Here is a 17,486-nt window from a genome sequence, read left to right as displayed (position 1 = left end):
TCTTCAGGGAGAGGAGTCATGAGGTGAATCAAACAAGGATAAGAGATGGGAAATACACTATCATCTCTTTCTGGGCCCAAAATCTAAGGTTAAAGAAATAAATGGATTTTAATTTTAGCCAGTAGACCACTTCTGAAACATTGTCATGGCAAGCCTCTCAAATCCTGTGAACTATAACAACAGTCAGCTATCTGTTCGCCTATTGATGACTGTATAGTTTCTGTAGCATTGCAGTGTCTGGCTTCACCTAGACAAAATGAAAATTAGTCATTTCAGCAGGAAGCCCAAATTCTCTACCAATCGTTGAAACCTTTCTTTTTTATTTTTTATTTTGATTATTGTTATTTATTATAATTTATTCACTTTTTATCCTAGCTGTGGTCCCCTCCCTCTTCTCCTCCCAATTATTCCACCCTCCCTCCCTCTTCTTCCCCCATGCCCCGCCTCTAGTCCACTGATAAGGGAGGACCTCCTCCACTTCTATCTGACCCTAGCTTATCAGGTCTCATCAGGAGTGGCTGCATTGTCTTCCTCTGTTGGCCTTGGTAAGGCTGCTACCTCCTCAGGGGTAAGTGATCAAAGAGCCGGCCACTGAGTTCATGTCAGAGACTGCCTCTTTCTTTAACACAAGATCCTGGCCAGACAATTTAAAATGATGCCTGAGGTACACATTTGATAAATTGTGAATTTTACTCATAAAATACATCTCAAATTTATTTTAGCTGTTTAAATAATGGAGCTTAATGTATATTTAGTCAAGCATTACAGTAGTAAGGGCTTAAGGAGATTAGAAATAAATGAATCCAATTAAAGAACATGTCCCTGAGATTTGATATGTCATCGGCAGGAGTGAACTGTTTGCACAGCGACTGTAAAGAAATCATTAATGATTAACTATCCAGAAGAGGGTTAATCAAGAATAAATGTTACAGGACAGACTTTAAAATATTTAAGTTAAACAAACAATGACGTGTGCATCATGTCATCATTTCTGCTGTTTTTTGTTTTTTTTTTTTTTCCGGGAGAGTTCAAAGTCTAGGGCTTTATGTTTCTGTAATACACAAATGCCAGCTTTGTAATGTGCAGAGCAGGGAGGACTTCCCAACAGTGCCATGCCTTTGGCTTCCGTGGTCTCCTCACACGAGATTGTGCGGGTGGAATTTGGGGATCCTGTAGCCTTGAATGTGGAATCAAGCTTTCCAGTGGCATGGGAAGATTATGGGTCTCTTGACTACAGGTTATTTTTTTCTTTCTTGTTTCTAAAGCCAAAAATAGTTGTGCCATCTTTATGTGCTCTGCTAGAGGATATGTTTAAAGTTTTAGAAATCAGTTTTGCTGAGGATAAAAACTAGGTGAGAGGAGGTTCCCATTAGGATAGAGCCAAATAAGAAGGGGTTGATAGAAATTTTCAACTCAAATAAAATAACTGTCACCTCAAAGGAAATAAACTATAGTTTATTCTGGAGCCAAATTTGAGTGGCCATGACTCAGAAACATAGATTTAGGTTGTACCAAATGTCACATTCCAGTATGATAACAATTCAATGTAGTCTTAGAGTAACAGAACAAACATACATTTTCAAATACATCAGGAAGGTAGGTTACAGCAAACCAGGGGAATCCCAGCTATAGGTCTCAGCTGCTACCTTATAGCGTTCATAGGCTTTTGGTTGGTGAAAACTAGGAGTCTGTGCATTCCAAAGGGCATAACCTAAGAGTTACTAATATGCAGTCACGTTCAGAGGTGGGTAATAAATTAGTATTTAAGGGTATTAAAAATGGGTCATTTGGCCCAAGATAATTTTACATTGGATTTGCAACATTCCAGTTTCTCCATAGTTTGTAAGTGCTAATTAGTTAATCAGTCTTGCAGAAGGCACAGTTTAAGATACAGTTTTCCCCAACAATGTTCATTCACAGAATTCTCATTGACTTATCTAACTTGGTTTTATTAATAATTGTGATGCATTGAATAGGTTTGGCCCCCACAGATTTATGTGTCTGAATGCTTGGCCCATGAAGTGTGGCCTTGTTAAAGTAGGTGTGGCCTTGTTAAAGTAGGTGTGGCCTTGTTGGAGGAAGCATGTCTCTTATGCTCAAGCTCCACCCAGTGTTGAATCCAGTCTCTGCTTTCGGTTATTTCAAGATGTAGAACTCTTGGCTCCTCAAGCACCAAGTCTGTCTGCACACTGCCATGCTTGCCGCCATGTTGAAACCTCTGAAACTGTAAGCCAACCCCAATTAAATATTTTCTTTTATAAAAGTTTTTTTTTTTTTTTTTTGTCATGGTGCCTCTTCACAGCAATAAATCCTAAACTAAGACCTTTTTCTTTTTGGCCTTAAATTCACTGTCTTTCTGCCTCTGCCTTCCCAGTGCTGGAACTCTGGTTATATGTCAGCATGCCTGACTATCTTTTCTTTATATTTGACTTCTTTCTAGAAGTGAATTAAATTAGGAGTGGAGGACTGAAAATATAGCTCAGGTGGTAGATTACTTGCCTAGCAAGCACAAAATGTTGGGTTTGATCCCTAGCATCACCTAAGCCAGGCATGGTGGTACATGCCTATAATCCCAGCACTGAGGAGGCAGAGGCACAATGATCATCCTCAGCTACATAGTGAACTGAAGACAAACTGTGTTCCATGTCTCTAAAAACAAATCAAAAAAGAAAGAAAGAAAGAAAGAAAGAAAGAAAGAAAGAAAGAAAGAAAAAACCCAAAGCAAATAAACAACAAATAAATGAGCAGTTAAGGTAAAGAAGGGGAAGATTATCATGTTTTAATTTATTCCATTAAAAAAACCACGCAGGCTTTTTTGTGTTTAATTCCTTTTGATCTGTCTTATAAAACCCCAAATCTTCCTTGTCTTCCAAGAAAATAGAAAATAGAAAAAAATTGACAGAACTTGGGTCTTAAACCTAAAGGATGAACAGCTATACTTTAAACTTTAGCATCAAATTAGGGAATGTTGTTCTGAACATAAAAATTAAAAATTTCTCATAGTAAGAAATGTAGTCTCAAATTAGTTCTCTCATCTCAATGTTGAAATAATGCACACGAAGATTTCAGAGACAAAAAATTCTGTAAAGTATCAAGAGTGAAAAATATATCAAAACAGAAGTGAAATGTCTAGACACTAAGAAAACATATGTTTGGACAATTAAAAATCATAAATGTTATTCTTAAGATGTTGAACAGACGAAGAAAGAAATTAAATATAGTGTTTCATCTTTTGTATGTAATATGTACAAATACAAAATTTTGCAAGTAAAAGAAGTTGGGGAACTACTCAATGTATGGAATAAACTTGCCTTAATTAGTGTTTTATAAAATATTTGTTCTGATTATAAAAGCCAAAAATGTTAATTATAGAAAACTGATGATAGTACAGAGAATTATAAAGTAATAAAAGACATTTTGATGTGTTCTCTAGGTATCTGCCCTTAACATTTTAGTTCATCGCTTCTCTCTATGCATATAGTACTTGTTAATTTATTAAAAAAACATTGTTTATTGTGTTTTTTTACATCATTTGAGTCAAATTATTTAATGGCTATATAAATTTTTATCACAAGGTTATGCCACAACTTAGTAATTTCTTTATATTTTGGTTACTTTATACTTCTAACTAAATATAAGAAATGAAAATAAACATATAGATATTTGATACCTGTTTTTGATTACTTTTGTAAAATTATTTTCTATTTCTAACGATCTATTTTTATTTTATGTGCATTGATGTTCTACATGCATGTGTGTTGTGAGGTGCTGGATCCTGGAGTTACAAACGGCTGTGAGCTGACATATGGGTGCTGGGAATTGAGTCTAGGCCTCCCCTGCCCCTCCCCCAGTCCACCGAGAGGGGAGGTCCTGCTCCCCTTCCATCTGACCCTAACCTATCAGGTCTCATCAGGACTGGCTGCTTTGTCTTCCTCTGTGGCCTGGCAAGACTGCTCCTCCTTCAGGGGGAGGTGATCAAAGAGTCAGCCACTGAGTTCAGGTCAGACACATCCCCTGTCCCCCTCACTAGGAAGGGAGAGTGGGATTGGAAGGGGACAATGGAGGGGGCTACAGCTGGAATACAAAGTGAATAAGTTGTAATAAATAAAGGATTTAAAAAAACAAATAAAAACAAAAGAGAAATAGCTCTGACAAATTAAAAGCAAAATAATGATCAGTTGCTTGCTTTAATATATATGTGTGTGTGTCTGTGTATACATATATATGTATACGTATATATATATGTATACACAGACATATATGCTATTATATATATATATATTATTATTATTATTATTATTTATGAGACTAAACCTTTGAACTATTCCTAAGCAATTTGTGCATCCTTTTCTATTGTGGAGATATTACTACATTCCTTATCAGATTATAGAATTTATTTCTCTGGGGATTTCAAATTTTATTTTTCCTATCTCCTTCCACACAATTTTGGTAGTTAGAAAAATAGTTTAGGATGAAATGGCTTTAGCATTTAGTTTTCCTAAATATTATATATACCTGAAATATAATTTGATAAAATAAGTTAATTTACTACACAGTAAAGTAGGATTTGTTTCTACTTAGGACCTAACAGGATTTCAGAATCATCACTGTTTATTGTACTCTGGGAATTTCCAAAGGTCTCACATAAACTCACTTGCTCAGTAGATATCCTGTATTTGTAGCAGTTTCGAACTTTTGGTCACTTGGATTTGAGATGAGTGAAAGCTGATTACAATGAGAATTGCTTTCTTAATCACTAAGTGAGCTTGAGATAAGATATGTTCATTATAAAATAAAGGTTGTTATGTGATAAGAAATTTAGGTTTTTTTTTTAATTTTTTTTTTTTTTTGTCAAGATATGATATTCACCACACAGTGACACAGATTGATGGAAGTGCCAAGAGTGTTAGAGACAGTGTTCTGTCTGTGAACTAAGAGAGAAAAGAAGAAATCGCTTTGGCCTGTAGGGATGAAACAAAACAAAACAAAACAAATCCAGCATAATGGCAGGTCTGCACTTAGCACCATCTCAACATATTTCATGGATTAATTCAAAGGACCGTATATCTGCTGTGAGGATGCTACTTCTCCATGTGTTACACAGCCTTTGCTGTACATTTTGGTTGGTATTGTTTGCCGATTGGTTACATCCATAGCTATCTTTCTTGAAATAAAAATGCACAGTAAACTCTGTAGACAGTCTTCCTCACGTGCTACCATCTACTCCACAGAGTGTTAGGTGAGACTTTCAAAGTGGTGGAGAAAGATGGGTTTTAGGAAAAGGAACTGTTTATAAAAGCAGAGAGTTTGGGGGGAATGACAATGGCACAAACACGAGTCTGCTCATTTATATGAGACTATCGCATTTCCAAAGGTGCCTTAGCCTAATTTTCAAGCAGATTGTCTTCGTATTTGAGCTTCTCAGTACGGAATCCTCCTTATCATCTCTTTCTGCTGGGCTCTGTGGGAGCCTGAATATGAAATATAAAGCAGGTCTCTCTGCTGCCAGGATTTACTGATGTCTAGGCAGCAACTCTGCCGGAATACAGAGAAGGTCATGCACTGTGTGTAAGAGTGACTCTAAAATCCAATTAAAAAGTTTAGTGTAGGCACAGTCATTCCCACTTAATCTGATCATGGTTTAATACAATCCTCTGCTTATTTCAATCAGGGCCTTTGGAGCCAAATCAGTTGTGTGTCTCTGTTTTCACGTTTTGCCTGGGTAATTTGATCAATTTCAGCTGTTTTAAAAAATAGCCCCGTTAGAAAATCTGGCAGCGTCTTTTAAGAATTGCCATGAAGCATAATGTCCCCAAAGAAGCCCCAGGATGACCTGCAGATCCAAAATTGCTGTTTCAGAAGCAGAAGTTCAGTTTTCTAAGAAGAAAATACAATACAGCGTGGTGTTGTCGAAAACACTCTTGTGAGGAATCTAGAAACAACCTGAGCATTCTTGCAAACTTGTGAATATTAAGCTAGGTGTCCTGGCTGCAACGATAGAAGCGACGCTAATGCAATTATCTGAGGTGGAGAATCCCTTTCACTAGCTCCACAAAGCTTTCATAGGGAGCTTTTCACATTGGCATTGAGCTGGCATTGAATTCATGGATGATTGTGGTGCATTCTAGAGGTAGGGCTGCGGAAGTCCAGTGAAGTATGAATGTGGCCCCATTTATTTTTCTATTGAAATTTGAGTCACTCCCAATATGTACATGGTTAAAGTTTAAAGTAGACTGGGAGGCTAATTCTGAAAACCGAATGATTTTTGTCTGTCCATAATAGAATAAGAAAATTCCTTTGGTCTGCAAATATGGGTGAGATTGACAGCCACAAGTCGCAATGATTACGTGTTACTCATCTCTCATTGCTTTGAGAATGAGGTATCCAAGAATGACAGTAGCTGTTGCACAAATCATTGAAAGGAGAAAAAAAAAGTAAACCATTCTCAATAGCCTTTTGAAGAATATATCAAGTACCATATACCAATAGTTCTCCTTTCAATATGCCAATTGTGTCTGGGGGTCAGTATGAGCTACCCTTAAAAAAGACAAATTGTGAAGGCCCAACTATATAGCACCTGTCAGAAAGCTTGAAGGACAGTCATGGCTTTTTTTGTTGTTATTAAAATCACCTTACTCATGTCCCTCACCAAACTCTTTGGAATCCAATGACTGTGCAGGGAGCTGTTTTGTTTTGTTTTGTGTGTGTGTGTGTATGTGTGTGTGTCTTACCTCAGGAGGGAAGTGTTCAATAAATGGCTCCACTAAGCACACATGTAATCCTGAGGACACGCATAGTACCAGAATTGCTTCACTAGAGGACAAGGAAAGAAATAGAGCCACGTTTCTCTTGGTGTCCGAGTTTGCAGGAGGGAAATGGGACTTGTAATGTAATCCCCATAGCATCTAGCCCTTTAAGTGGTACAAATGAAATACTCAATTTAATAGAAATCTAAAAGTAAAACAAATGCTTTGTTCTTCCCAAGTCTGCCGTTCAGAACTACTCTTGGCAGCACATCAACCGCACTTGAAATGTCTTTAAGTGGGTATTTTTTTTTATTATTCTTTTCATCCTAACATATCTATGGAGCTGTTGGAGTTTTGAAGAGAGGAACAGGAGGGCTGAGTTACATTGCGTGATTGTGTTGCTCTAACGATTCCATGTGCCTACTTAGCGATGAAGAACTTACCTCAGTATTTGACCGCACGCAGCAGAACGTAAAGACTGAAATGTAACTGAAATGCATTTGGGATGAAAAGCAAAGAAATACATCTAAAGCGAGGTAGAGTGGCGTAGTGAGGAATTAACAGTAACACTGTTGACTGAGCAGTTGCTCCTCTTGGCGTCGGCTGCAGGGTTTTCACACATGGCTTTCTGTAAGCCTCACTGCGTCTGTATGAATCACAGACCAGAAATGGCAGCCTAGACTGCTTGATGCTGTGCTCTTCTGCTAAATTTAAGCGGTTATCATTATTTTAGAAATGTAAAAAAGACTTCTTAATTTCATGTATGAGAGTGTTTGCTTCATGTACATGTGTACACCATATGCGTGCCTGCTGTCTGCAGAGGCCAGGAGAGGGCATCAGATTCCCTGGAGCTGGAGCTGGTTGTGCGCTGAGAGGTCAGTGCTGGGAACTAGAGCTGGGTCCTCTGGATTTAGACTGCTGAGTCATGCCTTGAGCCCCTAGGGCGATTATTTTTTAATTCTGTTGTTATTGTTGTTGAGGATCAGAACAACATTTTCATTAAATCATCAAGAGTATTTATATAATTCTTACATTTGAAAATTATGTGAATGTGCACAATTTTAAACTATATATTGGGCTTAAAATGTTGTTTAGATTTATTTAATTTGTAGTGTGATTATTACTGAAAGCTGTGCAAGCCAGGCATGGTGCACCATGACTTTAGGTGGATCTCTGTGAGTTCAAGACCAGTCTCATCTACAGAGTGAGTTCCAGGACAACCAGAGCTACATATCCTGTCTCAAAACAAACAAAAACAGACAAACAGGCTATTCAAAAGCTTTAGAATAACTTTAAAAATGATTGATTTTCCCATGAATATATGATAATTATGATAATTTATGGGGTACATTCTCATATTTTAACACGTGTGCAATGTGCAATAGAATAGTAATTAAAAGTTTTTAATATATATTTGAAGCTTTTGACCTCTTTTCTTCTAGTTCTTCATAAATACATATTAGGCTGTGAAGAATAGCTATCCTCTTATGCTATAAAACACTTAAATACCAAATTTTCAGCTCCCCTTCCCTCTCCTCTCTCTTCCCATCCTAGACTTAAGAAGTGGCTGTTCTACTCTGAGAACCTACATGTGCAGAAGAGGACATATTTGTCTTTCTCTGTCTGGATACTTTTTTTTTTTAAGATAGTATCTTGTATAGCCTAGGCTGGCCTCAGTCTTGACATGTGCCCGAGGATGATGTTAGACTTCTGGTTCTCTTGCCTCTCCCTTCCAAGCGAGGGATTACAAGCATGTGCCACTGTGATTAGTTTACATGGTACCAGGGATTTGACCAGGACCCGGTGCCTAACATGTAAGCACTCTACTCACTGAGCTACACTCCTGGCCTACCATCTCAAATTTTCACTTAACATAATGTCTTTCAGTGCATCCATGTGGCTTCAAATTACAAGATTTCATTCTTTATTGTGGCAAAATGATACTTTCTCTCTCTTTGTGTGTGTGTGTGTGTGTGTGTGTGTGTGTGTGTGTGTGTGTGTGATATTTTCTTTGACCACTCCTCTGTGTATGAACTTTTCAGTAGTGGCTATTGTGACTAGTGATGCAATAAGCATAGGATTTCAGGTCCCTGTTTTGATATGCTGGTTTCATTTCTTTTAGACTTTTAGTCAGAAGTGCTATGGCTGCATGTAGCTCAGTATGTAGTTTCCTGAGGGTCCATCATACCATTCACTAATTTGTATTCTCATCAGCAGTTTAGTGAGGTAGTGTTCACATTTCTTTGCACTCCCAGTAGAATTTTCTATTTTGTTTGTTTATTTTGTTTTGCTTTTTAATAATTCTGACTGAAGTGAGATGATGTCTTTTTATGATCTTAATGATAGATGGTGTTACTGAATTCTTTTCCTTGTTGATCATTTCCAGTTCTTCTTTTGAGAACTGGCTATTCAGACTCTGTCTATTTTTAAATTGTTATATTTGGGAGTTTCTCTCATAAGGTTTCTCATACATTTTACTAGTAATCATCTGTCAGCTGAATAATTTCCAAATATTTTCTTTCACTTGGTAGATTCATTTGGTAGTTTTATTTGTGGGCAGAAGCTATTGAGTTTGATATGGTCTCATTTTTTTTCAGTTTTTTCTTTTGTTGGCTATGCTTTTGAGATCCTATAAAAACAAAATAAAATACCATTGCCTACCATGACATCTTAAGGTGTTTCTTCTATATTTTCTTCTAGTTATCTCACAGTTTCAGACCTTTCATTTAAGTTTTTGATCAATCTTGAGGTTTTTTTTTTTAATGTGGTGAGTATAGGAATTTTGAGTCTCCCATACATAGATGCCCAGTTTTGCCTTTACTGATGAAGTGTTGTACTTTTTTTCCCATTGTATGCTTATATGCTTTTGTGGTCCGGCTATTATGTCCCAGGGGCTTAGGCACATGTTTTTATGTCAGCACCATGCTTTTTTGTTAGCATAAACCTGTAGTATATATGCTTTTACTTTTTGCAGGTATAAATAACTTTATTTTCTAAATTACATTTTTATTATTTAAATTTTTTCATACAATATATTTTGATTATATTCTTTCTTTCCTACCAAGTTCTCCCATATCTCCTTCCCCACTTAACTTCATGTTTTTTTTTCTTGAAAAACAAACAAACAAAAAAAAAACCCACAGAAAACAAAAATGACAAAGCCACCAAACAACAAACCATTACCACAACAAAATAAAGACACACAAACGAAGTTCATTTTGTATTGGTCCGCTATTCCTGAGCAGTCGGCCTGACCTGGGGTGTGGTTGATATATCAAGTATCACTGCATTGGAGCAGATTTTCCCTCTCCTAGCAGGTGTCCTTTGCCAGTGCTTCTTAGGTAGGGGTGGTGTAGCATGTTAGAGATGAGGCATTGCCGTATCTTTAGCTTTGTTCTTTGTGCCCAAGACTGCAAGCAATCCATCCTTGATTTATTCTCCCAGGCTACTAATGGTATTTTGGGTGGTAATTGCACAAAATCTCTAAATTATTTTGGGTAGTATGGACATTATAGCAGTATTAATTATTTCAATCCCTGAACATCAGGAATTCTTCTCAGTTTCTGTGTCTTCTTCAATTTATTTGTTTAATGCTTTGTAATGTTTTTGCACAGGATGTTCACTTCTCCAGCTAAGCTTATTCTTAACTGTTTTACTTAAAAATATCTTTTGTAGATAGGATTACCTTATTTGACTTCTTTTTTTTTAGTAAGTTAGCTATTTGTGTATAAAATGCAACACTTTTTTTTTTTTTTTTTTTAAAGATAGTGCCTTACTTTGTAGCCTAGGCTAGTCTTGAATTCATGGGAGTCCTCTTGCTTCTTCCTTCTAAATTCTGGGATTATAAGCACAAGCTATCATGTCCAGTCATGTTGACTGTGTTATTTGGACCAAATCTAATGGAAGCAAGGGAGGGAAGGGAGTTTAGCTTAAATTATTAGTATTTATTGGCTAGGGAAAAATCTTTTAAAAAGTTGTACCCTTGTTTTTCTCTTCCATTTATATGATCTATTGTGCATTTGCCCTGATGATATAACAAAATATCTCTTTGTTCGTGTCTTCTAGAACTTTACAGTCTGCTGGGGGAAATCAGTATCATTTGAAAAGTAATGTTAGAATAGGAAAAAAATTTCTGGTCTCCTCTGTACTTCCCTCAGGATCAGCCCTGGTGCCTTTTTCTTGAGAGATAGAGGCCTTGAGTCCATTGTTCTCTGCAAACCCTCTAGAACTGAGCCCCCAGCATAGACACTCAGTAAGTGTAAACTGAATGAGCCCAGAAGGCAGGAAGAGCTTCAGTGGGACATATGGGGTGTAAGATTCTGGGGGAAAAAGCCCAGAAATCAGAATCTTAGTTTAGGGGTTACTGTTTAGATAAAGTGAGGGGCTGAAGAAGGAAAACTTTGATATATTAGAAGGAAAATCAATCAGGAGTTGTACTATAGGACACATTGCATTTCTGACTAAGGACTACACATGATGGACATTGTCTTCAGAAGGAGATGATTAGAGATCCTTCTGACACTAAGGTGATCAGAACCTGAAAGACAAGGTGTATGACTTCTTTTCAAATCTTTGTTGTTCTTGTAGAAGAATATTTTTACTCTCATTGAATGATTTGAATAGTCATCGTCGGATTCCATAGGGTCCTGGTTCTAGGATTTTCCCACAGCCACCCAAGTCATGAAGTTTCCTATATGCTTTAGTATTTTCTAGGCACTTAAAATTCTTAAAATAATATAAGTGCTGTGTAAACAATTGGACTGTATTGTCTAAGGAACAATAGGAAAAAAGTCGGCACAGGTTTCAGGAAATACTCTAAATCCAATGGTATTTGGCTTCACGGATGTGTAACTTGTAGATGAAGATGCTGACTGTGTCTGATGGCATGCTACTGTAGTTTGCTGATATGTGTCATTGCACTGCCAGTGATGATGCTGAAACTGGCCTGAATTATGATTTTGGCTTTTTGAATTGATAAGTACATATTTATAGAACATAGCGGGGTTCTTGCTATGTGCAGTGGCTAAATCAAGCATTCTTAGTATAAATACTTATAATGTTATGTCTTTCATAGTAAGGACACTTAAAAATCATTGCACACAGTAATTTTGAAGTAATTAATTATACTTTAGCAATATCAGGCAAATGGAAAAGTCCCCTAGAATGGGAAAATGATAATAGGATAAATGAATATTTATCCTATAGAATATGCCTGATACATTCTTGAATGTATTATATTTTATATACTCACCTTGTTTAAAGAGTATTAAAATAATGTCAAAACTTTTGAAAATGCAAACCCATTAAAGAGATATAGATAGATAGATGGATAGATAAAAAGTTTTGAGAGTGAAAAAAAATTGTCAGTTACTTTGGCACATTCCTGTTAGTTCTGGAATCCATAAGAAATTTCTCCCATAAGTGGTGATGAAGAGTATTTGAAAAATTATTTTGAGGAACTAATGGGAAGGATGGCTATTCTCTGAACAGAATTAGAGGTTTCAGGTGACATCTGATGATGTCTGGACTGCCTTGACGTTACACCTGTGGGCAGGATCGCGTGGACTTCATCAGCTCCTTGATCCCTTCGTATGAGTTTGCAGTGTGTCTGCTTTTCTCCTGAATGGATTATAATCTCCTACACATCATAGTTGTCTTCATTCTCATGTCTCTACCTGGTGTAGAATCTGGTATATCAGAAGCTCAATACATGTTTCTAGATGAATGAAGGAATGGAGAAAAAAATCTAGTGAGAAAATGTACTCTGAGAGTACATTTAGCCTATTGAACGGGATTTTTAGATGCTTTGACACTATCTTTCTATAAGAACGTTTACAATGTTTATCACAGTGATATTGTTGTTGATAGTCTGGTATTGTCAGTTGTCTGTTGAGTTCACTAATATGGAAACATTTAGAGAAGGTTTAATAATTCATATCTCACCGTCCAGGGCACACACACACACAAAAATCACATTACCGCTTAAAACCCATCCTTTTCAGGAGGAGGGTTGCTGGACTTTCTGAGGTATACTAGAGTAACTCAGTAGGCTTCTCTTGGATTTCTGAGTCATTATACTTACTGTTTAGATTTTTTAATTACAAATACTTATCTGAGTAGTTAAATGAGAGGTTTATCTTGTATAATAAAATTAATTCACACACATTTCTTAAATGTGAGGCTTTTCTAGAATAAACCAGCTATTTTGTTTAGCCAGCTCTATGACTAACTTTTGTTTTCTTTTTTTATGCATAGAGTACTGTCTCTCCTGGTGAGAAACACATGAATCTATTCTCTGTGGTGGCTGACTAAAGGCTTTGTTACTCACTCCTGCAGAGATACTGAATACAAAGGGCTGCAGCTCTCCCTGGACCAGATCTCAGCCTCTAAACCTACCTTCTCCTATGCCAGCAGCTCCACACCCACCATCACTGACAACAGGAAGGGGGCCAAGTCTCGGCTTTCAAGCACCAAGTCAAAATCCAGGACCTCCCCATACCCTCAGGTAAGTCCATGGATGTTTTACAACTTCCTTTTCCTTGTGACTTGGTTTGATCTTGAAGTTGAAGAAGTGTAAAATTGAATTAATCACGTGTTGTTGATAGATTAAAACTGTTAAGAGGAATTGTGAATTAACTTTGTTGTGTGCTGGTGTTCATGAGAATTGAGCTTTCATCATCACAATTGCTTTGTTATTTCAATTGATTCCACTTCCTGCTTTCCCTTACTCCCAACAATGATTAACTTGGTAGATTTAGCCAGCATAATAAAATAAAGGAAATAAGGGCTCAGCATAGAAAAGTTAAATTAAGATGGGAACTTAAAAAAAAAAAAAAGATAAAGAGTTTGAAGCTCAGAATAAAAAAGTGCTTCAAGAATGAGAGTTGCCCACAGACAGAACCTTCCAGATGACAGGATGGAAACAAACCTCTCTTCTTTACAAGGTACTGTGGTAATGATGGCCAAAGGAGGTATCTCTGAAATACTGCAAGGTACACTAAAGAGAAATGGTTCTTGGAGGGAAAAGAATTTTGTGTGTGAGTGTGTGTGTGTGTGTGTGTGACCAGTGTGTGATAAATAGGAACTAGGTTTTGGCCAGGCTTATGTGCAGCTTCCTGCCTGGGAACAGTAGCACACGGATAAGGATTCCTGACTCTGTATCCTGTGGCCACTTTACCTCCATCCTTTTATGGAGGTGAATTTCACTGTGAATAACTCCGAAGATTATTCTTGGGCTAGTAGGAAACCAAAGGGCTTTCTGGGCTCTATACTTACTTGAAATTATTATTATTAAAACTGCCAATCTGGGGGATACTGAAATTATTATTTTTGTTCTCTTCAGAGCTGTTACTTTGTCAATATGTATAAATGTGAACTATTACTCAGTGGCCATTAAAAAGACTGGGAGGAGCGGGAGGGATGGGGCTGGCATCAGGCTGTAAACTGATTAAATAAATAAATAAGTGGAAAAAAGCGCTACTATTTGCAACATTATTTTAATGTTTGAATAATGAAGAGGCGACAACAGTGACTTCTGCCACTGGAGACTCAGATCACATGGCTTGGAATCTTTCACAGAAGATGGGATGTCTTTACTCTGGCAAGAGCGGGAAAGCCCATGAGGTTTTCATGTTTTCAGCGCAGGACTTCTTTCAGGATAGCTGAGTACTTTACTTGTGAGGCATAAAATAAGATGACTAAAGACACCACCGATGGGAGCTGCTGCTTTCTGTAGCGTCTGTGAGGAGATTTTTATATTACCATCTGGTGCTTTGGAAAGTGAGTTTTATTGCTTCCTTTTAGGAATGGATTATCCTCTGGGTAGCCCTTTCCTCAAATATATATGAACGCTGGACACATAGATGAAAGAAGAATTTAAATTAGGAAACACTAAATTAAGAAGGAGTTTGTTCTTTGTTACATAGGAATTAACACACTTATATGGACTCTTTCTCCCTCTCTCCTCATTGAATGCCCTAAACCGCAGTGCATGATCTGTTTTGCTTCATGCTCACCTCTCAATGTCTAAAATTTCTATAAGTTCATTCTAACAGTAGATGCTCTCCTATTAGATGACTTCCTGATCCTGTTTGGCTAATGAGGAATTACTCTGAAAATTAAACATATTGTGGAGGGTTTTTTTTGTTTTTTTGTTTTTTTTTTTTGTTTTTCTTTTTAAGTGGAGAGTAGAAAATTCCTCATTATTTTCTTTGGACTTGTATTTTCTTCAACGATGTTTTGTAATGTTTAAAATCACACACAAAAACAAAGCAAAAGATACACATATTGTTGAGATAGGATTTCTCTTGTGTATTTATTTCTGTGTTAATAGCTGGATGAATCTGGTGTGCAGAATTTTGGCTGTCTGCCTCCTTTTACGCATCACATTTGACTATAAATTAATCTTACCTAACATTTATGTGCCTACTAAAGGTTATTCTTTGGCTCTGTCTGTTTTAGATAATCATGGTGATAGAGCAATCATTATTTAAGTTCCTATTATATGGGAATATTACACACATCAGGAATGAAATACACCATTTTTATTTTCAAGGAGCCATTGGCACAGGCTAACAAGTGAACAGGCATTTGCTTTGGTGTGACAGTGTCTTCCAGGAGTGCACTGGAGAAGTGTGACAGCCAGGGAAAGTCATTCATTGTTTCTGCTGGGAGAAAGCAACTTCGAACTCTTCCAATTTTAGATATATTTAAGACTCCAGGAATTTCAAAGAAAAGTGTCTTTTCAAAAACATTTGGTCCAAATTATTTTTTAGGAGTAGCTAGTCTTTAAGTTTCACATAGCATCGTTTTTATAGAGTTTCAACTCAGCACGTGTGAGCTGAGAACCTGTTTCAGGAAGACGCTGTGGTGATGATCACTGTGAGATTCGGGGTTTGGACTGGGTAAAATGGAAGCAAGTGGCATAAGGAACAGTCTTAAAATTTTCGCCAACGTTAAAGTAGTCCGTTATACATTAGAGTAAGAAGTGTAACGAGAGATGCTGTATTTAGAGGGCTGTATGAACGGCATCTGAAAGGTGGCGATTATCTGACTGTGGGAGAAGGACCAGCCATACGGAAGTGAAAAAGGAGAATGAGCAAGCAGGAAGGCCAAGCCTGAGGAAGACAAGAACATGTCTTTGGTGTGATTGGGCCTAGGCATGGAGTGAGGAAGGCTGGTGTTCTTGAATGGATGAGTGATATGTTTAGAAAAATAGACTGGTGCCAATATATGCTAAACCAAGAAGTTTAAGTAGTTTAAGTACTTTTTTTTTTGATGGGGGGATAGAATCTGAGAAGATTGATATGGTAAAGCAAGGCAAATTATTCAGGGCTAAGTCACAGAGTTCTGATGTGAGTGGATAAAAATGTGTTAAAATTATATACTTGAAGCAACATAAAAGAAAGAATGGTTAAATTTCCTTATCCTTGCTCTGTACCCCTTCTTGTTATAGATAAATTTTGGCCATATTTTATATTATTATTACTTTGAAATTATACTTTTAAAACTTTTCTAGTCAAACTTATATTGAATTTCTCCATGTGTTCTAATAGGTGAATAATGATGATGGAACTTTTTATTAAAACTTCATTGTAAAGAACTTGCAAAAAAAAAAACACGACATGTTCATTTTTCAAAGTATTTTTTTCTCTTTGTTATTTCCATCTGCAAATTCTCAACTGATGTTTCAGAAGTGCTATACAGAACAAAATAGAGCCTACAAGGTAATAGCTTGTGCCTCTTATTAGGTTAACAACAACTTAATGACTATATATTATTTATTGCCCCCTTTTATTTATGTATATTAGGCACATTAAAATTTTCTAGCAGATGCCTAATGAATGGCAAGCAGCAATCTTGCTTTTTTGAATTATTTACACACTCTTCTGTGAACAGTCAGGATATGCACAAATTATAATTCACTCCCAGCCCCTAGTTTGGGTGCAGGAGTAGATGAACCCTCAGGTCCTTCTTTGGTATTAGAAACCCTTGGGAATGATTTCAGACTTGATTACATTATGGCTGCTTAATGAATGACTCAATCACCCTTGAACCTCTGTGTGTTACTTGAGTTGGGAAAGGTCAAAATAGAATTGTTTTGAATGGTTTTAGAAAAACTGTGACAGGAAATATTATGGATAATTTCTTAGGATTCTCCGCACAGCTTCAGGGCTGCTGTGACAGCACCGTACTATTTTATTGTTACTGGTCTTATATATGTAAATATAACAGTGCAGTTGGTATAGTTCTTTTGAATTGGAGCTACTAAGTTTATAGGATTTATTTTTCAGACCCTATGTGTTACAGATTGCTATGATGTTTTCCACATTTTTTTTTTTTTTTTGTAACTAGTCCTAACTACTTTAATACCAGATGAACGTTATCTTGCCATGGTTTACCCGTGTCAATCATGAGTAAATTGCCTCCTGACTTCAGAGTTTCCTTTTAAAGTCTTTATATTGGTGTGTTTATAGTTGTGTTTGATACAGCCAGTGCATGCCAGCTGAGTTTACTGCATCATCCTCTCACCTTTTCTCTAATCAGCAGTTACCAATGCGCGTGTCATCCCTAATAAGGAGGTATGCATTACACTGCGGATGCTTCTGAAATCTGAAAGTATTTAACCACTTGCTACAGACACACTGTAACCCTTGCAAGTTTTATTTGACATCTGTTTCTTTAAACAATCTCACAGAACCCCCTTAATTTTCAGGGCCAGAAGTCTGGATTTCTTTTGGT

At 36.8% G+C, this 17,486-nt stretch overlaps 1 protein-coding gene across 1 annotated transcript in view; it reads left to right on the top strand.

Moving 5' to 3' along the window:
- The window catches only part of Sim1 (SIM bHLH transcription factor 1), a 64,482-nt gene that overhangs the window by 26,796 nt on the left and 20,200 nt on the right, over positions 1-17,486 (top strand). Inside the window, exon 9 of the mRNA XM_055616060.1 lies at positions 13,083-13,251. Coding sequence (XP_055472035.1) covers positions 13,083-13,251 — 169 coding nt within the window. The remainder of the gene's footprint in view (positions 1-13,082; positions 13,252-17,486) is intronic.

The sequence above is a fragment of the Psammomys obesus genome, unplaced genomic scaffold (genome assembly GCF_907164565.1).
Source record: "Psammomys obesus unplaced genomic scaffold, mPsaObe1.curated_primary_1811, whole genome shotgun sequence".
Lineage (NCBI taxonomy): Eukaryota > Metazoa > Chordata > Mammalia > Rodentia > Muridae > Psammomys > Psammomys obesus.
Note: the sequence above shows the minus strand (reverse complement) of the source record. Positions and strands in the feature narration are given on the sequence as shown.